This window comes from Lithobates pipiens, unplaced genomic scaffold (genome assembly GCF_037356315.1).
Source record: "Lithobates pipiens isolate NorthernLeopardFrog02 unplaced genomic scaffold, aLitPip1_a1.2 Scaffold_18, whole genome shotgun sequence".
Taxonomy (NCBI): Eukaryota; Metazoa; Chordata; class Amphibia; order Anura; family Ranidae; genus Lithobates; species Lithobates pipiens.
In genome coordinates, this window is record NW_027507758.1 from 560,585,251 (window position 1) to 560,611,011 (window position 25,761).

A 25,761-nucleotide genomic window follows, 5' to 3' on the forward strand; every position below is an offset into this window, starting at 1 on the left:
GTACTCTCAGATCAGTAGGAGATCCATGAGCAGATTCCCCGCTGAATTGGAGCCATATAGGACAGATGTCAGTTTTTTGTTTTTACATTTGTGCCCGTTCAGTTTGAGTCTGGTGGACATGGATGGACCTGTGATAGTTCTATGGATGGCCAAATGTAACAGACTCCAATGTAGGTTTACATCTTCCAATTAAAAAAGTTGCAGTGGTGTGACAAAACACGTCAGCGGCCTGGCCGGGTGATGCCATTGCGTAGGAATAAACTGAAAGTGAGATATTCTGTGTATGTATCTGATGCTAATGTTTTCCTTAAGGGGGCAACTAATATATTAAGCATATCTTTGTTTTTATTAAATTAATGATGATTTCACTATATGCTGCACAATGAGAGCTATTTTATATCTCCAAGCTAATACTGAGTGTGTAATCTCTGAGCTGAGTGTGATACCTGGTGTTGGTGGAGCAAGTGGCAGCATAATGAGAAGAGATGACGGTTGTAACTGGCATAGAATGGTACAGCGGTCCTATATAAAGTGCAAGACACATTAGGTGCCGATTCACTTCAGTGCGCTGTACGAGATCGCATGTGATTCACCCCGCACTGCAGTGCAAATCACATGCGATGTCTGTGAGATGTGATTTCAGCCATGCAAAATTTGCATCACATTCGGACCAAACTCACACAGGACCCTTTTTTTGGTCTGCACCAGGATTGGTTCAGATCCGATTCATGTCCGAACTGTCAGTTCACAGTGTGATATACAAACTGAAATGGGGGTGTCATTAACATTGTAGTGACACTTCTAGCAGTTCGCATATGACAGTGTAAACTGCTTTGCGAGCCAGGTGCAATACGGGAACCCGCAGTGGATTCGCAGTGTTTCCGTATTGTACCTATGTGAACTGGGACTGAGACCTTACTGCAAATTGGAACAAACTAAGCAGTTTGAATGGTAGAGGAGCATGACAGCGGTGGTGAATAATATCATTGGCACAGTCAAGAGAAATATTGGTGGCACAGTGAATAATATACACAGAAGATATATGGTAATGGGACCCTTAATAGACAGCGTCATGGAATTTTTAAATGTAATTGTTCATTCGATATTAAGTAAAAATGTATGGTTTCAAGATATATACATATACTGTACTGGATAATTAGGTGGTAATAAGGGGTTGCTCTTCACTTTATTATTTAAAATTTTGCTTGAGGTGGGAACGCATAAAAGTAACGCAGCTGCAACACGTGTATTTACAACAACTGAGCTGCTTAAATCGCTAGTAAACTGCACCAATTTTTTTTCTTAAACCCTGCAAGGTAAAGGCATAATGTGCTAGTATGCATTGCATGCTAGCATATTATGAAATATATACTTTAGAACGAAGCTCTCCAGCAACGCACTGTCACTGCTGAGAGGGCTTCCATCTTCATCCGGTCTTCCTTTTGGATTTGCTTGCTGCAGCTGTCTGATTGGCCACTCCGCGATGACGCCACTCCTGTGCATGAGCATGCACAGGAGTTACTGACCATGGCACAAGGTTCTAAAGGGACGGGGAAGGTATGCTGTCCCTTCAGTGTGAATGCCCTGGAGACATCACCGGCTGCATGCAAAGTAAATATCTCCTAAACAGTGCAGGTTTAGGAGATATTCACGAGACCTACAGGTAAGCCTTACCTGTAGGTACAAGTGCAAAATAAGAGTTTACTTCCACTTTAAGGCCCATCTTGAGCTTTGATTATTACTACAAGGCAGCTAGGCTATATTATATAATATATATATTTTTGTTACTGTACTATATCTCCAACATGCTGTCAGCACAGGGCATCTTAGCCTTTGCTGCAACACAATAGTATAATAAAAAAAGGTATATTTCTGCCCCGTTATAATAATAAAACCAAAACAAAGCTTCAGTTGGGCTTTAAATTGTCCAGCAAACTACTCAGTTTACTCTAATCTGTCGTCCTCCCCTCTAATTGTTAATTGCTTATATCTATGCAATTTTATGTGCCCTTACTTTTTAAAAATTGTAATTTGAATTCCTGCCCAAATTAAAGAACAGATCTGTTCCCACCTTAAAGCAACTGTGGGTTATATGGACTTCTGACTGCAGCAGCCTTGTAGGGTTTTATATAAGGTATTTAGGTAATTGTCATTCTAGGATGTCTTATCACAGCACCAGAACTGCACTATGAAAATGGAGGGTCTTTTTCATCTTAAAGCGGTAGTAAAGCGCTAGGTGCTTTTTTTTTTTTTTTTATCTGACCTGCAAGGTAAAACAATAATGTGCTAGTATGCATCGCATACTAGCATATTTTGTGAAACTTACCTGAAAACGAGTCCGCTTCCATCTTCACCTGTCTTCCTTCTGGGTCTGCGGACTCTGGCTGTGTGACTGGCCAAAGCCACGATGACGTCACTTCTATGCGGGGGAGCAACTGTCTATGTCACAGGATTCTGAAGGAATGGTCCGGGTGGCCGTTCCTTCAGAGTGGATGCGCTGATGACGTCACTGGCTGCATATATAGTAAATATCTCCTAAACAGTGCACGCTTAGGAGATATTTACAGTACCTTATAGGTAAGCCTTATTATAGGTTTACCTATAGGTACAAATCAAAGATTGGAGTTTATAACCTCTTAAAATCTGTGTACATGACCTGTGCATATGTGCTATAGTTCTTTGTATGTTAATCTTGTCATAAAAGAAAACGCATAAAAAAAAAAAAAAAAAATATATATATATATATATATATATATATATATATATATATATATATATATATATATACACACACACACACATATACACACATATACCATGTTCCTTGGCCATGTCCACAAAAACTGGTACATGGGGTCTTCCAGAAAACTCCTCAGCATAGTTGACCAGGGCACTTTTCACTGTCTCAAAGCCACACAGCACAACAATCATCTGAGCTCCTATCTGTAGGCTGTACACTGAGCCATATTTCTTAGCAAGCTGCAAAAAAAGGGAAAAAACAAATCTATGCCCTCTAAATCTTAAAGTCAGAACTATATAGTACATATTGCCACAAAGCGTTAATTCACTAAAAAGCTAAATATTTAAAGCTTAATTCAACTTTTTTTAAACTGTATCATTGGTGAGCACCTGAGTGTTAGGTGGCCATACTGCTTCAAATCTCAAGCAGGTTTCCAATAGGTTCCAACACAAATATATTATGGCTACTAGTACTTTATCAACGTTTCCAGTTACATTTATGGAAGTATGTGCCCTAGAGTACAAAAACGATTAGTTTACTTTCTCTTTTCTGTGCATAAAATTTACAAAGGATTAGAAATGATGTGTAAAGTTGTCCTCCAAGACTGGGTTCACACTGCTGCGATGTCAGACATCACGTGATTCACACCGCACTGCTGTGCAGATCACATGCGATGTCTGTGCGATGCAAATTCAGCCATACAGATCGCATGGCTGATGTTGCATCACATTTGGACCAAAGATGTGCAGGACTCTTTTTTGGTCCGCACCATGATGGGATAACATGGGTGTTCACACCCAATGCGATCTGATTCCTATATGAATTGACAGTTCGCACTGCAATATGTGAACTGATCTGGGGGTGTCATTAACTTTGTATTGATACCCACAGCGGTTCGCATAGGGCAGTGTGAACTGCCTGTGAGTTGTATGTAATGCGGGAACCCACACTGGATTCTCCCGGGTTCTCACATTGCAGCAGTGTGAACTGATCCTGAACGAGAGAGGGGGATTTGTGTGGTTTGTCACATTCCTCACTTAACAGGTATTTTTTGTTTATTAAATCTGAACTTCTGACAAATATAAAAGACACATGAATATGTGCACAGCTCCTTTGGTTTGTAATTTGTTATTTGTGTGTATCTCACATTAGAGCTGCTGTTTACATATTTACTATTTATTTATTGTGCAAGCATGGTAATTTCCTGTTTTAACAAATGAATATAGCCCCGTAATCACAAAAACATCAATAAATGTATTTTTTAATGCAAGCTTTGTAGGTACCTGTATTTGACTTGGTATCAGACTCTTGTAGTCCTCTACAGCAGATCTCGGACAGAAGGTGGAAGGAGCAGCACAAGGAGCCAATGAGGTGTGTTTCAGTGCAAGGTACATGTTGATAGGATGAGAGAGCAGAGATGAGCTTACCAGTCTGCTGATTCTCCTTTCACTGTCCAGTCAAAGGGTGAGAAGGAGACTTGTATAGAAAACAAAACTGCTGATGAACAAAAACAGGTCCCCTCCCTTACTCCTTAGGGCTGTGGGACAGTTTTGTGTAACTATCAAAGTTGAATGGAGAAAAAAAAAAAATCTATAATTCTTTGGAAGGTAAATCTGCCCTCAAATATATATTTAATCTATGTACTCAGCTGTTTGCCCAGGGCTCAGCTTTAAGTATCTTTAATGCATTGGGACCTAGCAAACAGTCAGACTGTGTCTGAAAAATCCTAGAATTCTGATCCACAGAACCTGGTTTAGGAGGAGGGTCTTTAGATCATTTCGGATAAAAATACAGTACAGTATCTTCTGATAGCCAACCCCCACAGACAGTTATACCTACTATGCTTGCACTCCAACACTGCATCACTACACTGTTTGAGTCCTCACTAACAGAGCAAAGATGATGGGTATGAGGGTGCTCACGACCAGCCCATGTGACAGGGCTTGGGTCTAAGCAGTCATTCACCAGGACCCAACACTGTCACATGGGCAGCCTACAATGTCAACTCCCTGTTTAAATGCCAACACCAGCTGATGCTGAAGCTTAGACAGGCTGGGATACTGCCTCAGAAGGGCACCAAAGTAAATATGTGTCATTAAGTATAATAGCCATGGAGGTCTGGGTTTTTAGATTTTCTGAGACTGGAAAAATGTGTTTTGTTTCATTTCAGATTTGTTTGTTTAGTTAATAATTTTGTTTTGTCGTCTTCATTATGTTAGAATAATTTGTTTTCAGAATTTGTTCTGTATATTCAGATTCATTATGTCCATTCGTTATAGCGACAATATTCATTTTATTGTATTCTATTCTAATCTATATTTTTTTCTATTCTATTTTTACTATCCTATTCTATTCCTTTACTTTTTATCCTATTCTATTCGGCCGCCAAAGTAGGAATCATCATCCCATTTCACTTTTACACCCTACTGTATTTATTGGGATACAGTATGTTTTAATTTCAAATTCAAATTAACTTTAGAATTCAAATTAATTTTCAAATTCGAATTTACATTCTTTTTCAAGAAAAGTCAAGAATATTCCCTATGATGGGACTTTAAATGGCACTTTAGAAATAGCGTATTTAATACCAAAGATAAAAATTAGTTTATTTATACAATATTTTAAAAAAGTACGTAGAAACTATGGTATGCATTAGAATGGTCAATGACTGTCCTCTGATGTGGTATTAGTGGCTTCTGTCACCCACTTCAGAGAGATCAAATTTCCGAGTAGAGACAGGAACACAATTATTCAGTTGGACAGTGGGAACAAAGCATAGCCGTATATATTTAAAAACATGCATTGGTTCTTAGTTCTGCCCGGTTTTCCAATGTAAGGTAAGTGCAAGATATTTGAATATGCTGCCTTGTGTCCCCAGCCAGTTTACTGAAAGTGGATACCAATGCTTATACATCTTGGGGGGTCACCATTGTTGGGTAAATATCACTCCTGTCATTCGAAGAAGGGACTTTCACATCTTGCGATATAACCTCCACCCCATGGGACTGACAGCCTTGGCCCCAGTGGCCACTGTGGCTCTTCTTCCCCTTTAAAGTATCTTAAACTGGGCAACCAGGCAGGACCAAGAACCAATGCATGTTTTTAAATGTATATGGCTATGCTTTGTTCCCCACTGTCCAACTCAATAAATGTGATCCTGTCTCTACCCTTGATGGAGGAAATTGGTTCTCTCTGAAACCCGTCGGTTCACAGAAGACACTATGAACCACATTGGCACATTGGAGGACAGGCATTGACCATTCTAATAAATACCGTATTTTCTATTTTCAATTTGTATCCGTTTTTGAATATTGTATAAACACATTTTTATCTTTTAAAGAATAGGTATTATATACGCTATTTCTAAAGTACCATTTAACCACTTAAGGAATTTAAGGATTTACCCCTTTAATGACCAGGCCATTTTTTGCAATGTGGGACTGTGTCGCTTTAACTGACAATTGCGCAGTCATGCAACATTGTACACAAACAAAATGTATGTCCTTTTTTTCCCACAAATAGAGATTTCTTTGGGTTGTATTTGATCACCCCTGCAGTTTTTATTTTTTGCGCTATAAACAAAAAAAGCGAAAAATTAAAAAAAAAAAACAACAAAACAATATTTTTTACTTTTTGCTATAACAAAAAAAAATCTTCATCAGTTTAGGCCAATCTACATATTTTATATATTCATCTACATATTTTTGGTAACAAAATAGGGGATATATTTATGGAATTTGTATGGAATTTTTATTCAAAAAAATTATTTTTTACTAGCAATGGCAGTGATCAGCGATTTTTAGCGGGACTTCAACATTGCTGCAGACAGATCAGACACTTGACACAATTTTAGGACCAGTGACATTTATACGGCGATCAGAGCTAAAAATAGCCACTGATTACTGTATAAATGTCACTGGCAGGGAAAGGGTTAACACTAGGGGGTGATCAATGGGTTAAGTGTTCCCTAGGGAGGTGTTTCTAACTGTGGGGGGAGTGTACTGCTGTTTTTGATCACTAGGAACAGACAATCTCTCACTGCTTCCCTGATAGAATGGGGATTTGCCTATTTACATTGACAGATCCTCATTTTGGCTTTCTGAGGAGCAATCGCTAGTCGCCGGCAGCCATCGTGGTCGGCGTTCATCGCACATCAGCTCCGGCGTCGCACATGCCCCTAGGGCTGTTAGAGTGGCCGACGTACACCTACAGCGATTTGCGCAGCTGTGCCAACCTGCTGCAGTACAATGAGGAGGCTGGTCGGTAAGCGGTTAAGTCCCATCTTGGGGAAAATTCTTGACATTTCTAGTAGCATATTGGTGACGTGGCACACAAAAACAGACTATGGTCATCATTATTTATTTCTAATGAATTATTATTCAAATTCGGATAACTCATATCATTATAATTTATTTCAGATTCTTTGAAATTCGTTACTATTGTAGTTCGGAGATTTGGATAAATCTAAATCTCAAAATAACGAAAATATCATCCCAATTTTGATTCGTAACAAAACGAATCGCACATGTCTAGCAAAAACTTTATTCTTGAGTTTTGAAAAGAAGAATACACAAAAAGGGCTCATTCTTGTATCTAAAAGTCCAAGATCTTACCTCATGAAACGTTATATAAGGTTTATTCATATTTATAATGTGCATATTTCCAATAACAGGCAAACGTGGTGGTCCAGGAGGATAATTTGGATGAATTGTTTGCATCTCACTGAGCCAAAAAATTGCCAGGACAACACAAGTGAAAACAAAGAGGACAACTGTAACTGGATCTGTTAAATACATGTCTGCAGAAAACCCTGGAGACAAAAACAGAATTGAAAATCAGAAACTGGGCTTGATTATAGATATTAAGATATTATGATTATTATATATTAAGATATTGGGGTAAAATGCTGTTGATTACTCAATTCTGGTTATCACTATCTGACTTTGGAGTGTGCAATATTAATGCTCTATTGGCACTATCATTTCTGTTTTCAGCCACTAGGTGGGGCTGTATGTTCTCTTTAGTGAGCTCTATGCATTTGGAAGCTGTAATTGCCCATTTGTTTTCTACCATTTTGTACATTACAACTTTGCATTCTATTGTGTTTATGGAACAAGTATTCTTGAATGTGTTCAAATAAAACTTTCTTCTGGATTTAAAAAAGAAAATAAGAAACTGAGCATAGAAGGAGCTGGAGAAAAATCCAAGGGTGGTACAGGCATTACTTTTCCTCTACACCTTTCTCTGTATCATCATTGGCATGCATTGTAGAATGCTCCCTTCTGTAGCTTTGTTGGTGTAGATGTGTGAGGTATTGAGAGACCTTGTAGGAAATGGTTCTCTGTAGCTACTCCACTTGTGGAGGGACCATAGTGTGGTTGGTCCATTTAAGATGAGAGGGCTGTTGCAGCGAATGAAGGCTTTGAGGATTAAAGAGTTAAAGATTAGCTTTATTATTGTTGCGTAAAGAACAATCCCCTCTGGGTGATCAATCTACTTTGCAGAGATTTTAACAAACTTTGTTGCAGATTCCTACCTTTTGTTGCGCTGAAGAAATAGCTGCTTGTAGGCAGGTACAGTCTGTATTCCCCACTGTGGGTGGCGCTCGACCGAAGTGGCAAAGCAGAAGGTGAAGGAAGTTGTGAGGAACTTGGTTTCTCTATGACTTCCTGCAGTCACAGGGAAACAGCTGTCCAATTGGACGCTGGCACCCCATGTGACTTGGGTGGACATCTTGAGTCTTTTTAAGACTTAGGCTCCTGGGTTTGGTGTGCTTCATGTGAGTGGCTAGTATAGGGACAGGTTCCTTGTCTGATAGGGACAGTGCTTAGTGGCAGAGAAAGGTTCCTGCAGAGTAGGTGAAGAACAGGGACTACTATCTCCTGTTAGGAAGCCTCCCCTTTGAGTGTGGACCTACCAGGCAGCATTCCCGATCCTCACTGCAGAAGCTGTCAGCATCTTTCCAAGATCTCGATCCTCTACTACTGTTTGTAAGTGGCTCTTGTTGGTTGTGCCTACTCGCTGGGTCTGTTAGTATGTTGTGAGAGTTCCAACAATATACTGTTTTCATCCACATGATTTCCTATAAGACTCCTTTCACACCACACCGCCCATTGCGTCGGCGGTAAAACGCCGCTATTTTTAGTGGCGTTTACCGCCCGGATTTGCGGCGCATTTCGGCCGCTAGCAGTGAGCTTTTACCCCCCCCCCCCGCTAGTGGCCGCTAGGGTTAAAACCGCCGGCAATAGGCCACAATAGCAGCGTTTTGCTGGCGGTATTACAGCGCTGCCCCATTGATTTCAATGGGGAGCAGCGGTGGAGGAGCGGTAAACACACCGCTCCAAAGAAGCTGCTGGCAGGACTTTTTTCTGACGTCCTGCCAGCGCACTGCTGTGTAGGGCTTTCACACTACACACAATGGTGCAGCTTCTTTAGGGCGGATTGCAGGCGCTATTTCTAACGCTATAGCGCCTGCAAAACGCCCTGGTGTGAAAGGGGTGTAACAGTGAGCCTATCACACAAGCAGGAACTTTTCTGAGGCATTCGGTATATCGTGACATTCACAATGCCTCCAAGTTTCCATATTGCATTAAATTTTGCAGAAAATTACAGCCGCTACAGATTAATATTTAATAACTATATATGGAACTCATGTTAAACTCATTAGGAGTGCACGTTTTGGCTCACATTGTTTTCATTAACTCTTTTTGCATGTGCAACTTGGTGTGCTTTGGCTTATTTTTAAAATATATCTAAAACCAAATCTTTTTGAGCTTTGGATAAAGAAGTAATTAAAGAGTAATTTAAAGTCCTGACTTTTTTTGCCATATGCATCCCATTGGAACTATTGGCTTTGTTTCATGCCATATAGACTCAACAGGAAGGGAAAGGAAAAATACATTTCCTCTATCATCTGTCACTGGAATAGGTGACAAGTCACACCACTGTGATGTTTCAAATTAACCTGTGACCCCCCCACCTCTAAGCCCCTGTACACACGGTCGGAGATACTTCCAACCAAATCCGTCGGATTTTGTCCGTCAGATTTAGTCTGACGGATTGTGTCCGAAACTGTTGCATACACACGGTCGGACTAAGTTGTCGAAAAATCCGATCTTTCAGAACGTGATGACGTAATTTCATTACGATGGGACTACATTCAGGCTAATAGCCAATAGCTTTGATGTAGGAATTTGATCTGAGCATGCGTGGCACTTGGTCCGATCAAAATTCTCTACACATGATCGGATTACGTCCAACCGGCCCAGTTGGTCGGGAAATATTTCCAACATGTTGGAAAATTGGGTCGGACGGAGATTCGGACGGAATCAGTCCGATGCATACCACACACAGTCAGATTATCTGACGACACGGTCCGATAAGACGCATTCCGACGGATTCTCCGACTGTGTGTACGCGGCATTATATTTACGCTCACTTAATTTTTAGAACCACCTAATACAGGGTAAGTCAAAAATTAATCAATCATTTCCTTACTAAAATTACAATATAGGATCTTAGGTGGCCCCAGTCATAAAATATAGCTTTTCCCAATGTTTCTAAAGCAGTATTATCCCCCCCCCCCAATTCTTTTTACAACTTGCAGCATAAAAATGCTTAGATGTGGTAACAGCATTCGTTTTCTAAGCTTTTTCATTTTATTCACCTGGTGACCTGGCCAGCAACACACTTCTTTCTCTTAACCACTTTCAGACCGGACCATTTTGCTGGTCAATGACCAGAGGTCTTTTTACAATTTGGCACTGCGCTGCTTTAACTGGTAATTGCGCGGTCATGCAATGTTGTACCCAAACAAAATTTGCGTCCTTTTCTTCCCACAAATAGAGCTTTCTTTTGATGGTATTTGATTGCCTCTGCGATTTTTATTTTTTGCGATATAAACGTAAAAAGACCGCAAATTTTGAAAAAAAATGATATTTTCTATGTTTGTTATTAGAAAAATCCAATAAACTCAATTTTAGTCATACATTTAGGCCAAAATGTATTCAGCCACATGTCTTTGGTAAAAAAAAAGTCAATAACTGTATATTTATTGGTTTGCGCAAAAGTTGTCACATCTACAAACTAAGGTACGTTTTCTGGAATTTACGCAGCTTTTAGTTTACGACTGCCTATCTCATTTCTTGAGGTGCTAAAATGGCAGGGCAGTACAAAACCCCCCCAAAATGACCCCATTTTGGAAAGTAGACCCCCTAAGGAAATTGATAAGTGGCATGTTGAGCCCATTGAATATTTTATTTTTTTGCCTTAAGCGATTGAATAATGACAAAAAAATATATATATTTTTTTTTACACAAAGTTGTCACTAAATGATATATTGCTCACGCATGCCATGGGCATATGTGAAATGACACCCCAAAATAAATTCTGCTGCTTCTCCTGAGTACGGGGATACCACATATGTGGGACTTTTTGGGAGCCTAGCCGCGTACGGGGCCCCGAAAACCAAGCACCGCCTTCAGGCTTTCTAAGGGCGTTACAGTTTTGAAGGCCATAAAATGCCAAGATGGCACAAACCCCCCCCAAATGACCCCATTTTGGAAAGTAAACACCCCTAAATTTAGGGGTACACTAGTGAGACTAGGTAATAAATGGCGGGTGCCCTGAAACTATAAAAAAATAACTAACCAACCAGCGTCACCTGTAACAGTTATATGGTGATCACTGGTGAAAGGGTTAACTAGGGGGCAATCAGGGGGCTTTATGTGGTAGTATATGGGGGTCCCTGGCGCTATAAAAAGCTGCGGCGAACCTAAATACCTACCTGCCTAACTAGCGTCACCTGTGACACTAATACAGCGATCAGAAAAACGATTGCTTATTAGGCTGGGTTCACACTGGAGCGATGCGGGAACGCCACGAATCCGCGGCGGGTTCCCGCATCGCATGCCTCCCGGCGGCAGTTCACACTGCCCTATGCGAACTGCTGGGAGTGTCAGTGAAATGTTAATGACACCCCCAGATCAGTTCGCATATCGCAGTGTGATCTGCAAACTCGGATCGCATGGTGTGAACACCCATGCGATCCAATTCTGCTGCGGACCAAAAAAAGGGTCCCGTGCGAGTTTGCGGCGGGTGCGACGGGTGCAACGCGAATTCATCCATACTATCTGTATGGCTGAACTCGAATCGCACAGAGATCGGATGTGATTTGCACTGCAGTGCGGTGCGAATCACATCCGTTCTCATAAACCGCTGCAATGTGAACCCAGCCTTAGTGACACTGGCGACGGGGGGTGATCACGGGGTTAAACCTTTATTGGGGGGGTTAGGGGGGTACCTTAGAACTAAAGGGGGCTAACCCTAACTGCCCTAACAGTTATTACAGTCACAAATGACACCCGCCGGGTGATCAGGGGGGTTAAACCTTTATTAGGTAATAAATGGCGGGTGCCCTGAAACTATAAAAAAATAACTAACCAACCAGCGTCACCTGTAACAGTTATATGGTGATCACTGGTGAAAGGGTTAACTAGGGGGCAATCAGGGGGCTTTATGCGGTAGTATATGGGGGTCCCTGGTGCTATAAAAAGCTGTGGCGAACCTAAATACCTACCTGCCTAACTAGCATCACCTGTCACACTAATACAGCGATCAGAAAAACGATCGCTTATTAGGCTGGGTTCACACTGGAGCGATGCGGAAACGCCGCGAATCCGCGGCGGGTTCCCGCCTCGCATGCCTCCCGGCGGCAGTTCACACTGCCCTATGCGAACTGCTGGGAGTGTCAGTGAAATGTTAATGACACCCCCAGATCAGTTCGCATATCGCAGTGCGATCTGCAAACTCGGATCGCATGGTGTGAACACCCATGCGATCCGATTCTGCTGCGGACCAAAAAAAGGGTCCCGTGCGAATTTGCGGCGGGTGCGGCGCGAATTCAGTATGGCTGAACTCGAATCGCACAGAGATCGGATGTGATTTGCACTGCAGTGCGGTGCGAATCACATCCGTTCTCATAAACCGCTGCAATGTGAACCCAGCCTTAGTGACACTGGCGACGGGGGGGGGATCACGGGGTTAAACCTTTATTGGGGGGGTTAGGGGGGTACCCTAGAGCTAAAGGGGGCTAACCCTAACTGCCCTAACAGTTATTACAGTCACAAATGACACCAATGCAAAAAAAAAAAAAATAATAAAAAAAATGCTATTGGTGTCACTGTGACTGGGGGTGCAGGGGTGATTGGGGGGGTGATCGGGGGGTTAAGGGGGGGTGAGAGTGTGCCTGGCATGTTCTACTGTGTAGTGTAGTGTTGGTGCAACTCACCGATCCTCTCTCCTCGGTGCCGGAACGAAAAATACCGACACGGAGGAGAGATTACATCACTTCCTCTCCTGTGTTTACATTACAGGAGAGGAAGTGATGTCACGCCTCACTTCCATTCGTCAGGAGCGATCGAGAGGGGGTGGCCATGAATGAATGGCCGCCCCCTCATCCCGGATCGCTTCTGAACGAAAACCGACCGCCGCTGGCACCGGGGGGGGGGCCCGATCGGGCCCCCCACCCGCGGGAAGGCAGGGACGTACATGTACGCCCATATGCCTGCCCGTGCCATTCTGTCGACGTACATTGTCGTGTGGCAGTCGGCAAGTGGTTAAGGTGTCTGCATTCTGGATGAAGTATTATGCCACGTACACACGACCGGACTTTTTGACGGACTAGGTCCGACGGTCTTCCCGACTGACTTTTGGGGGAGTTCCAATGGACTTTCCGAATGAACAGACTTGGCCACACACAATCACACCAAAGTCCGATGGATTTGAATGTGATGACGTACAACCGGACTAGAATAAGGAAGTTCATAGCCAGTGGCCTACAGCTGCCCCCTAGCGTCGGTTTTTGTCCGTGGGACTAGCATAGACATAGGTGAATTTCTCGATAGGAACTGGGTCCGGCGATAAAATTTGAAACATGTTCTATTTCTAAAGTCCGTCAGATTTTTGGATGGCAAAGGTCTGATAGAGCCCACACACGATGGAATTGTCCGACGGATTCGTTCCGTTGGACCTTTGCTCTCAAAAAGTCTGGTCGTGTGTGCGCGGCATTAGAAGTAGAAGTCAGTGTTAGACAGATTTAGATGGACTTAACTAACAAATTGAAGCTGACCTCCAACTGACATTTTACAGGCAGTTACAGCAGGCAGTTTTCTTTTTCCTTTTTGATTATGGTTTTTCATAAATACATAAAAGCCGACCATTGTAAGCACCCCTGTCAGTGGTAAATGGGTTATTCAAACCTAACTGCTACTTTGTCTGCACACGTTGGACTATTAAAGGATGTTGAAAAATAACAGACTTACTGGCAGGATCACCAGGTGAAAATAAAGGAAAAAAGCCTAAACGAAAGAAAATGAATGCAGCCACCACATCTACGAATTGGTAAGCTGCAATATACTGTAATACATGTGTGTTATTGGGTTTAATACTGCATGAATCATTGGCTACATTCAATGTCACTCTGTGCCACTAGACTGACTTTCATACATAATGACACCTCTTCAGCACTGGTTGGCATGTTATGTCTAGCTGGCTTTGTTGAAGATGTAGCAGTGCAATCAGAAGATAATGACAGCTAGCAGACATTTCAAAAGGGGAACATAGGAAGGGGGGAAGCCAGCATAGGTGTTCTCCTCATGACAGGTTCAAGGGATTTTGGAAAATCTTGCTTTTTCAGTCTTAAAACTTACACAAAGCCAATAGCTAACACAAGAGCCTTCTATCACTTAAGGGTCCTTTCACACGGGGCGGATCAGTTCTGATCCGCCCCGTGGATGTCCGTTTGCTCAGCGGGGATCACTCCGCCGATCCCCGCTGAGCAGGGAGATGACAGCTCCGTCTCTGCACACTGCGCAGGGACGGACCTGTCACAGCGCCGCTCTCCCCTATGGGAGATCGGATGACGACGGACCGCAGTGCCCGTCGTCACCCGATCCGATCCGCAGACGGATGGAAAAATAGCTTTTTCCTCCGTCACACTTTTTCGGATCGGAGCGGGTCGGATGTCAGCGGACATGTCACCGCTGACATCCGACGCTCCATAGAGCTCTATGGAGCACCCGTTCAGGTCCGCCTGAAAAACTGACAGGCGGGCCTGAACGGGACGTTAGTGTGAAAGGGGCCTAAATATTAATTTTGAGGGAGATTTTAAAGTGTATGTAAAGCCAAACATTTTATTCTGACTTTGTTCTACTGAAGATGTAATGGCACCGCTCCCGCTTCCCCACATGGGGTGAAAAGGTTTGGAGGCTACCTTGAGAAACCAGAGGAGAAAAATTAGGTGTGGAAACATTGTGGGAGTTGGAGATGCTTAAAACTAGAGCTTTATATACAGAACACAGAGGTCAGATGTATATAAGTTATGTAGCAGTGGCGGACTGACCATTCTGGCACTGTCCGAGGGCCCGGGTCAGTAGGGGGCCCCATGAAAGTCTCCACATGTCTTACAGGGGCAGTATATTTAGGTCCGTCTAAATAGTGTGTCTGCATGTGGCTTGGAGGAGAGCCTGGTGGGAAGGTGAGGGGAGCCTGAGGTGGGAGATGACGAAGAGGCAGGAGGCAGGATGAGTGGGGCACTGCCAGAGATGGTGAGGGGAGTGGAAGAAAAGGAGGCGACAGCACCTGTACTACTGCTCAAAGAAGGTCACCTGTGAAGTAGTGGCAGAGTGGGTCAGGGTCCTGGGCTGTCGTGCCTTGCTACTGCAGTTGGCGATGGAGCCGGCGGGCAGCAGGAAGGTTGGAGAAGTCAGTAACATTGGATTATATGACAAGACACAAACTCCTTCACCGCGGCTCAGTGATTAGGAAACCCCAGTAACAGGATCTGGGTAAATTACAAATATCTGAAAGCTGTAGAACATTATACACGTGTAATTTTTTTGGGCGGGGGGGGTCTCTTGGTGTAGTATGAGGGGATAGGCTAACCCCCTCTTTGTCACTCCCCCGTCTCTCTCACCCCCTCTCCCCTTTTATCCCTCACTCTCTCTCCCCCGTCTCGCCCTCCCTCTCTTTCACCCCTCTCTCTCCCACTCCATCTCTCTCCCCCTCCGTCTCACTCTCTCACCCCTCTCTCTCTTCCCCTCTCTCTATCTCATCCTGTCTCTCACCCCTCTCGCTCTCCATCTCTCACTCCCCCCTCCCACTCTCCCCTCTCATTCTTTCTCCCCTCTTTGGAAAGTACAGGCCGGTAACTCGACAGCTTCTCCAAAGAAAATATTTATTTGAGCATTACAGCAATAACATCATCCAAAAATTCTGACATGTTTCGTCCCTCTCTCTCACCCTCCCTCTCCCCCCTCTGTCTATCTTGCTCTCCCTTCTCTCTCACCCCCTCTCTCTCTGCCCTCCTATCTCACCCCCTTTCTCTCTCCCCCTCTCCCCCCCCTCTCTCCCCTCTCTCCCTCACCCCCTCTCTCGCTCTCCTCCTCACTACCCCTCTCTCTTTCACCCCCACCATCTCTCTCCCCCTCCCCCTCATTTCTCACTCCCCCTCACTCTCTCCCACCACCTCTATGTCTCTCACCCATCTCCCTCTCTTACCTCCCTCTCACTCCCCCTCCCCCTCATTCTTTCTCACCCCTTTCTCTCTCTCTCATCGCTTCCCCCCTTTCCCTCACACCCTCCCTCTCCAACTCTCTCCTCCACTTTATCTCTCCCCTCTTCTCTCACCCCCTCTCTCACCCCCCCTCTCACTCCCCCCCTCTCTCAATGCCCCCTCTCTCTCCCTCCCTCACACCCTCCCTCTCTCCCCACCTTTTATCTCTTCCCCTCTCTCCCCCCCTCTCCCTCCCTCTCATTCTTTCTCACCTCTCTCTCCTCCTCTCTCTTACCCCCTTTCTCTCTCTCTCATCGCTTCCCCCCTCTCCCTCTCCAACTCTCTCTTCCCCCTCTCCCTCACTCTCACACCCTCCCTCTCTCCCCACCTTTTATCTCTTCCCCTTTCTCTCTCCCCCTTCTCTCAACCCCTCTCTCACCCCCTCTCTCCCCCTGTCCCCACTCTCTCTTACTCCCCCTTCTCTCTCACCCCTCCTATCTCACTCCCCCTTCTCTCTCACCCCATCTCCCCCTTTCTCTCACCTCATCTCCCCCTCTCTCCGCTTCCCCCTCTCCCCTCTTTCCCCCTCTCTCTCCCCCTTCTCTCTCTCATCCTTCTCTCTGTCTCCCACCCCTCTCACTCTGTTTCTCACCCCCTCTCTCTCCCCCTCCCGCTCTTCCCTCTCTCTCTACCATCTCTCTAACCCACTTTCTCTCTCTCACTGCCCCTCACTCTCACACCCTCCCTCTCTAACCCCTTCCCATTCTCTCTCTCACCCTCCCTCTCTCTTCCCCTCTCCCCTCCCCTTTATTTCTACTCGCCATTCTCTCTCCCCTCTCTCTCACTCCCCCCTCTCTCTCTCACACACACAACACCCTCTCCCCACTTTTTCTGCCCCCTTTCTCTCTCTCACCCTCCCCTCTACGTGCCACACTTTGTTATATGATATTAGGGCCAAGATCTTACACACAGGCCCACTGCTTTTATAAAATGCCCCAGGGGCCACATTCCACGTGGCAGCCATCATTAAACCTGGAAGTGCCTAACAGCTTCTACGGAATAACACTGGGAACTTCCATGCAGGATATGCTTCTCTAGATATTTAAATGCACCTCTATGCAGCTGAGCTGCAATTTGTAGACGGGGCTTGGTGTGTGTATGGTGAGTGGGCACAGGGGGCTCCATGATCTCCGATTGCCCAGGGAATCGACGAGTTGTCAGTCTTCCCCTGGTATGTAGTGAGGGGATCAGGTTTATGTAATATACACTATATTAACAAAACTATTGGGACACCTGCCTTTACATGCACATGAATTTTAATGGCATCCCAGTCTTAGTCCATAGAGTTCAATATTGAGTTGGCCCACCCAGAGCTTCAAATCTTCTGGGAAGGCTGTCCGCAAGGTTAAGGTGTGTGTCTATGGAAATGTTTGACTATTCTTCCAGAAGAGCATTTGTGAGGTCAGGCACTGATGTGGATGAGAAGGCCTGGCTCGCAGTCTCTGCTCTAATTTATCCCAAAGGTATTCTATCGGATTGAGGTCAGAACTCTGTGCAGGCCAGTCAAGTTCTTCCACTCCAAACTCGCTCATCCATGTCTTTATGGATCTTGCTTAGTGCACTGGTCCAAATCCTTTGGTAGAAGGGGTGATTAGGGTGTGGGGTTGTTTTTCAGGGGTTGGGCTTTGCACCTTAGTTCCAGTGAAGGAAACTCTTAAGGTATCAGCATGCCAAGAAATGTTGGACAATTTCATGCTCCCATGTGAGAACAGTTTGGGGGTGACTCCTGGCTGTTCAAACATGACTCCGCACCAGTGCACAAACAAGGTCTATAAAGACATGGATAAGCAGGTTTGGGGTGGAGGAATTTAACTGTCCTGCACTCAACCAGATAGAACACCTTTGGGATGAATTGGAGTGGATACTGCGAGCTAGGCCTTCTCATCCACATCAGTGCCTGACCTCACAAATGAGTTTCTGTAAGAATGGTCAGACATTCCCATAGAAACACTCCTAAACCTTAGGACAGCATTCCCAGATAAGTTGAAGCTGTTATAGCTGCAAAGGGTGGGCCAACTCAATAGTTTACTCTATATACTAAGACTAGGATGCCATTAACCCTTTCACTGCCAGATCCATACGCCGTATGGCGGTACAGAAGTGGCCACAGCTGGCCAGGTCAGTACTGCGTACAGACCTCATTTCTCCCTCTCCTATAAGCTTATGGTCATTTCAATGACCATAAGCTTATATCAGAATTGTTTAGCAGACTCTGCTGGACAATTCTATAACTCTGATCAGCAGGGTACAACCCGCTGATCAGAGTTATTAACCCCTAATATGACTGCCGCACCTCCACCCATGCCGCCTCCCTGTCCCCTTCCTCTCCACCCCGCCGCACCCTTTAATCTAAAACTGCCCCCCACTCTCCTCTCCTATCTCCTCCAGCATTAATTAACCCCTCTCCAATCAATCCGACCCCCCCCCCCCCTGCAAACTCGCTCCCTGCAGCCACCATCATTAGCCGGCATCCCTCCTCTTCCACTCCCGCCAGCTTCAGGTGCTGCATGGGGCTTGGGGGGGTCCAGATGTGTCCCCCGCCAGTCAAATCGCCCCCAACTGCCCCCCCGCCCACCCCTAAACCATGGCTGCTCCGAGAGGCATCATTCCTTCTCTTCCCTCCACCTGCATCTTCTCCCAAACGGATTTCAGATTAGGAACAGCAGCTATACCTGTGCATCCCAATTGACATAAATAAGACTGCCTGTATGGGGCTGCACGGCACACCTATGCAGATAAACATGGCCACCTATGGGTATACACTTTAGTATTCCACATGTGAATGGGACTTTAGTACTAATTTACCAGAAATTTTGTAAGTTACGTTGTGTTTATGTGCAAAACTGATGATTTTAGTGAAAATAGAGATATGATGAACATTTGCACAATTATTGCAGGGCCCAAAAAATCAGTAGCACTTTTTTTATTCTACTGGCCATGTGCTTTTAGAAAATGTCTAGTTTGAGGGGTCTTTTCAAATTCTGAAAGCTGTAAGTGAAAAATGAAAACCTCCAGATTATTTGAGAAATTTTTGGGTACGTTTGATTAAATTTAAAATTTACAGATATTTGTTGTTTATTAAATCCATACAGGTTAAGCTTTCCTATTTAGTAGGGATTTAGCAGGTGTTTTTATCTGCTAATAATGGTTTTATAGTATTTTTTGTGAATATATTGGTTTGATAAACATTTGCACAAATAAAAAAAACAAAGAAAAATCAGTAGCACCTTTTTATTCTAGAGGTCATATGCTTTCAGAAAATATATGATTTTGGGGGGTCTTTCACAAGATCTGAAAGCTGTAAGGGAAACATGAAAAACCTTCAGATTTTTTGAGATATTTGGATATTTACACTTTTGCGTCTGTTCAATTTTCACCATATTGCAAAAAGGCGCAATTTAAAAGTTACAAATATTTGTTATTTATTCACTCACTACAGGTTAAGCTTTGATATTTAGTAGGAATTTTGTAAAATGTGCTGTGTTTTTATGTGCTAATAATGGTTTTAGTGTATTTTTTGCAAATATATTGGTTTGATAAACATTTGCGCAAATACACCTAAAAAATCAGTAGCACCTTCTTTTTATTCTACTTATCATGTGCTGTAAGAAAATAAATGGTTTGTGGGGTCTTTCACAAATTCTGATAGCTATAAGTGAAAAATAAAAAAAAAACGAAGGAAAAATTGCAAAAATGGTCTGGCCACCTGAGTGTACAAAAAATGGAACACGGGGCCTGGCAGTGAAAGGTTTAAAGTTCATGTGCGTGTAAAGGCAGGTGTCCCAAAACGTTTGGTAATATAGTGTACATAGTGCAGGGTTCAGGTGTATGTAATGTACACAGGGGCGGACTGACCATTGGGCCACTCGGGCACTGCCCGAGGGCCCCATGCCACTAGGGGGCCCCATCAGGGTTGCCAGCCTCAGTAAAACTAGGGACAATTTGTGTTTTTTTTTTACATCCGTCTCTGAAATGTCCCTTACTGACATCCTTTTGGTCTAAAAATCCAGAGATTATAGCTGCCCCACCTCTCCAGTACCTTCTCAGCTAAACATGTCTGTGTATATACTGTGTGATTGTATACCGTGTGTGTGTGTTTGTGTATACTGTGTGGCCCCATAATCTCTGATTGCCTGGGGGCCCCATAATCTCCTATTGCCTGGGGGCCCCATGAGTTGTCAGTCTGCCCTGAATGTACATAATGCAGAGGTCAGGATTTGCAATCACACAAAGTGCAGGGGCAGGTGTGTGTAGTTTATATAGTGCAGTGGTCAGATGTATGTAATGCACATGGTGCAATGGTCAGGGCAGGGTAGATCACGCATAAAGTGCAGGGCTCGGGTATGTGTAATATAAAGCATGCAGTGTTCAGGTGTATGTAATGTATGTAGTGCTGGGGTCAGGTGTATGCAATGTATGCAGTGTGGGGGACAGGTGTGTGTAGTATCCATCATACATGGGTCAGGTGTATGTAATATACATTGCTCGGGGTCAGGGGTAGGTCATGCACAAAGTGCAGGGGTTAGGTATGTGTAATATACAGGTCAAGTGTATGTAATGTACAGTATGTAGTGTATCCATAGTGAAGGAGTCAAGTGTTTGTAATAGTTATAGTACAGTGGTCAGGTGTGTGTAATATGCATAGTGTAGGGTCAGGTGCATGTGTCCAAAGTATATACAGCCCAGGTCACAGCATTTTTCCTTGGTATGATGAGCTTTACCTTTCAGGGCTTCAACATCTCAGAGGCAGCGACAGGATTCATAGATGAAGGTAGAGGAGGTAATTCAGATACCTGGTGTTACTTGAGAACCCAGCAATCCAGGAGTTGCAGAGAAGTTCCACAGGCAGGCCAACACACAAGCACGCGCACACATCCTCTCAGGCTAAGGCTGCCCATGAGCAGCTTCAGGGCCCCATCGGATTAGTTAGGGTCCCAATCCAGTATGGGTGTACATTACTTTAAATCCTGCAAAAACTCTAGTCTAAACCATTTTCTTAAACAAACTATTTTTTTTAAACAATTTCAGCAAGCATTTTCAAAGCATGTACTGTAACAACTCCAAGATGCTTTCCTTAAGCCCTTAAAGCCCCCTTATTTTCTAATATGTGAATGTGGGATGCTAGCCTAGCTTTTAACATACAGTCAGGTCCATAAATATTGGGACAAAGACACAATTCTAATCTTTTTGGCTCTATACACCACCACAATGGATTTGAAATGAAACAAACAAGATGTAATTTAACTGCAGACTTGCAGCTTTAATTTGAGGCTATTTACATCCAATTCAGGTGAACGGTGAACGGCATATGTGCCTCCCACTTTTTAAGGGACCAAAAGTAATGGGACAATTGGCTGCTCAGCTGTTCCATGGCCAGGTGTGTGTTATTCCATCATTATCCCATTTACAAGCAGACAAAAGGTCCAGCGTTCATTTCAAGTGTGCTATTTGCATTTGGAATCTGTTGCTGTCAACTCTCAATATGAGATCCCAAGAGTTGTCTTTATCAGTGAAGCAAGCCATCATTAGGCTGAAAAAACAAAACAAACCTATCAGAGAGATAGCAAAAACATTAGGTGTGGCCAAATCAACTGTTTGGAACATCCTTAAAAAGAAAGAGCTCAGCAACACCAGAATGAGCTCAGCAACACCAAAAGACCCGGAAGACCACGGAAAACAACTGTGGTGGTTGACCGAAGAATTCTTTCCCTGGTGAAGAAAACACCCTTCACAACAGTTGGCCAGATCAAGAACGTATGTATGTGTGTCAAAGTAAACAATTTAAGAGAAGACTTCACCAGAGTGAATACAGAGGGTTCACCACAAGATGTAAACCATTGATGATCCTCAAAAACAGGAAGGCCAGATTAGAGTTTGCCAAACAACATCTAAAAAAGCCTTCACAGTTCTGGAACAACATCCTATGGACAGATGAGACCAAGATCAACTTGTACCAGAGTGATGGGAAGAGTATGGAGAAATAAAGGAACTGCTCATGATCCAAAGCATAACACCTCATCAGTGAAGCATGGTGGTGGTAGTGTCATGGTGTGGGCATGTATGGCTGCCAATGGAACTGGTTCTCTTGTATTTATTGATGATGTGCCTGCTGACAAAAGCTGCAGGATAAATTCTGTGTTTCAGGCAATATTATCTGCTCATATTCAGCAAAATGCTTCAGAACACATTGGATGGCGCTTCACAGTGCAGATGGACAATGACTCAAAGCATATTGCGAAAGCAAACAAAGAGTTTTTTTAAGGGAAAGAAGTGGAATGTTATGCAATGGCCAAGTCAATCACCTGACCTGAATCTGATTGAGCATGCATTTCAGTTGCTGAAGACAAAACTGAAGGGAAAATGCCCCAAGAACAAGCAGGAACTGAAGACCGTTGCAGTAGAGGCCTGGCAGAGCATCACCAGGGATGAAACCCAGCGTCTAGTGATGTCTATGGTTTCCAGACTTCAGGCTGTAATTGACTGCAAAGGATTTGCAACCAAGTATTAAAAAGTGAAAGTTTGATGGATGATTGTTAATCTGTCCCATTACTTTTGGTCCCTTAAAAAGTGTGAGGCACATATACAAACTATTGTAATTCCTACACCATTCACCTGATTTGGATGTAAATACCCTCAAATTAAATCTGGAAGTCTGCAGTTAAAGCACATCTTGTTCTTTTCATTTCAAATCCATTGTGGTGGTGTATAGAGCCAAAAAGATTAGAATTGTGTCGATGTCCGAATATTTATGGACCTTACTTAACTTTTGGATCACAGGGGTACATTTACTAGTGTTCTTTTATAACCAAGAGTGAGCTGAGAGCGTGTTATTGGCTGCTATCAGCTGACAGAATACAGCCTCGCCAAATAAAGGAAGGAGCTTGACAATATTGTCATTATCCACTACACTGCCTGGTTGACAATTAGCTCTGCCTTTCAGAGTGCATCTGAGAGCTGGAACCACCCATACACCCCACATCAGAGCCTGGCACTACAGCTCTCAGTCTTAGGCCGCGTACACACGGGCGGACTGTCCGCCCAACTAGGTTCGTCAAACAGTTTGACAAACAGTCCGTTCAAAATTAGCATGAACGGACTTGACCACACACGACGAACGAACAGTCCGCTGAAAACTTGCGCGATGACGTGAACGGCACGTACGACGGGACGAGAAATTCGACGTCCAATACACTGCAATGCAACCTTCGCCGTGTAAATTCTTTCTGAGCATGCGCGAGACTTAGTTTGTCGAACAAGCCTACACACGAGCGGACTGTACGCTCAAACAAAGTTTCAGCGGACAGTCTTACGGAAATTCCGAAAAACTTTGTTCGTCAGACTGTCCGCTGAAACTGTCCGCTGAAGCCCACACACGAGCGGACTGTCCGCTGAAACACTGTTCAGCGGACAAAGTTGGGCGAACAGTCCGCCCGTGTGTACGCGGCCTTAGAGCCAGAGTGGAACAGTTGCGGATACAGCAGCATGGAGGTGAGTATATAGGTTTGTTTTTTGGTTAAACCGAAACTTTGCCTTTAAATGCTATAGCCAACATTTCTGAAGCTCTCTATTCAGTGCTACAAGAGCTTTGGAGCTGAATAAGGTTTTAGGGACTTTGAGGAAGCTATCAAATTTTGTTTAAAAAAAACCTATGCTGGGAGAAGTAGCTTTGCCGGATACCATTGCCGGGCTCTTCATTTGGAAATATAAGCTTAGTGCTGAATAATACTTAAGACTGCCATAATCTTGTTGAAAGCTAAATCCAGCATTCTCAGGAGGACTTTGGGAAACTGGTTAAATCTTGTTAAAGAAAACTTGGTGTGAAAATATAGTCCCGGTAGTCATTTTAATCCACTAACATCAATGCTTTAAATTGTCACTTCATTTTGAAATTATAATCCACATCATCAGAAACTCAAAGTATGGAAGCCAAAGAGACAGACAGAAAAACTTTTTTTATAAGGGGAAGCCCCATTATACTGAATACGCCTGTTTTTAGCAATAGCTGTTCCCCCGTTGAAGGAATTCAAGACTTTCAAGGGTTTTCACTTCACTTTAACATTTTAATCTACATCAGAGACCTTAATTACTAAAGTTAAACATTCTGTAATCTTCTAACACTCTGCCCATCAATTATGCACATTGGATAAAACGTTCACAATAATTTTACCAATATTAAACTGAGTATCTTATTTCAAGGCTACCTCTTACCTTTTATTGTACGATTGTACTGCAGCCTTTGTTCTCGATCAGCCTTCAGCTGAAATAATGCCCTTTGGAATGGATTTATATATCTTATAGTGCAGCTAAAAGCCCTCAATCCTGGAAAGCCCTGCCCCCATGTTTTGGAAATTGTTAGTCAAAGGCATTATGAAAAGATTTTTAACAACTAGTCTAATGTGAAAGCTGTATAAACACACATAGATGACACACCTTTCACACAAATTCATAGCAAGGTTTGCTATGACTTTATAAAAGTACCCACATCTTGCCAAGCTTTTATGGGGACCCAAAGTATAAGAGGCTGAACAGAAATACGCTACAGCTCTAAAACTACGTGACATCCAATCTGTAATCAGGATACAAATGATGTATTTATTTGATGATTGCCAATCTTCCAGCAAATGGCATTAGTAGACTGTTTGGTTTTTTTTCTATGTCCCCATTATAGAGTTTTCCCATCACTTCCTATGTTGGGACTTTAGTTCAGAAAACAAAGTACAGCAAAGAAGGGTTGGGACCTCTGACAATGTTCTTATTGCTTTCCAGGCATTCCTGTATTGGTGATGCCCACACCCCAAGTTTCTTGTACAGATGTCACAATGGAAGAATGGGGGAGATCTCCCTTATGGGTTTACAGACAGAAATAAACCTGGCACCCCCATCTAAAGTTAAAAAACTGAGAATATTTAGGATTTATGTTGGTCATGGGTCGTGCCATGCCTAAGTACTCCCTGTTATCATGCCACTCACAATACATAATGGGATATATGTATGCTTGTAACACTTATTCTTTTGGCTCAAGGAATAGCTATCTATTTACATGATATCCTACTATTGCAAAACATTCAGTGGAGCCCAGAGGAGAAGGTCTTTTAGAACCTGCATGTCTCATTAAAGAAAACCTGTCACCTAAAAACATCACATTGGGGACTTTTTTGCAAGAAAGTTACACCCAAGTACATACAAACCTCTCCCCCACCAAAAAAAATGAAGGTTCCCCACCTCCACATATACGCACGTACAAATGTAACACATGCGTGGGGGACCCCTACGTGTGAAAACGTTGATTGCAATACACAAGTTACATATCACAGCGCACGTCGGAGTGAGAGCAATAATTCTAGCACCAGATCTCCTCTGTAACACTAAACTGATACCTATAGGGGGCTTTAAATCGTGGACTACAGAA

General features: G+C 43.5%; 1 protein-coding gene across 1 annotated transcript in view; it reads right to left on the reverse strand.

Moving 5' to 3' along the window:
* The window catches only part of LOC143986767 (uncharacterized), a 126,891-nt gene extending 102,281 nt beyond the window's left edge, over positions 1-24,610 (reverse strand). Inside the window, exons 1-3 of the mRNA XM_077485172.1 lie at positions 24,561-24,610; positions 7,354-7,550; positions 2,817-2,979 (exon numbers count right to left, since the gene is read on the reverse strand). Of these exons, the coding sequence (XP_077341298.1) occupies positions 2,817-2,979; positions 7,354-7,536 (346 nt within the window). The 5' untranslated portion in view covers positions 7,537-7,550; positions 24,561-24,610. The remainder of the gene's footprint in view (positions 1-2,816; positions 2,980-7,353; positions 7,551-24,560) is intronic.
* Between the last annotated feature and the right edge of the window lie 1,151 nt (positions 24,611-25,761).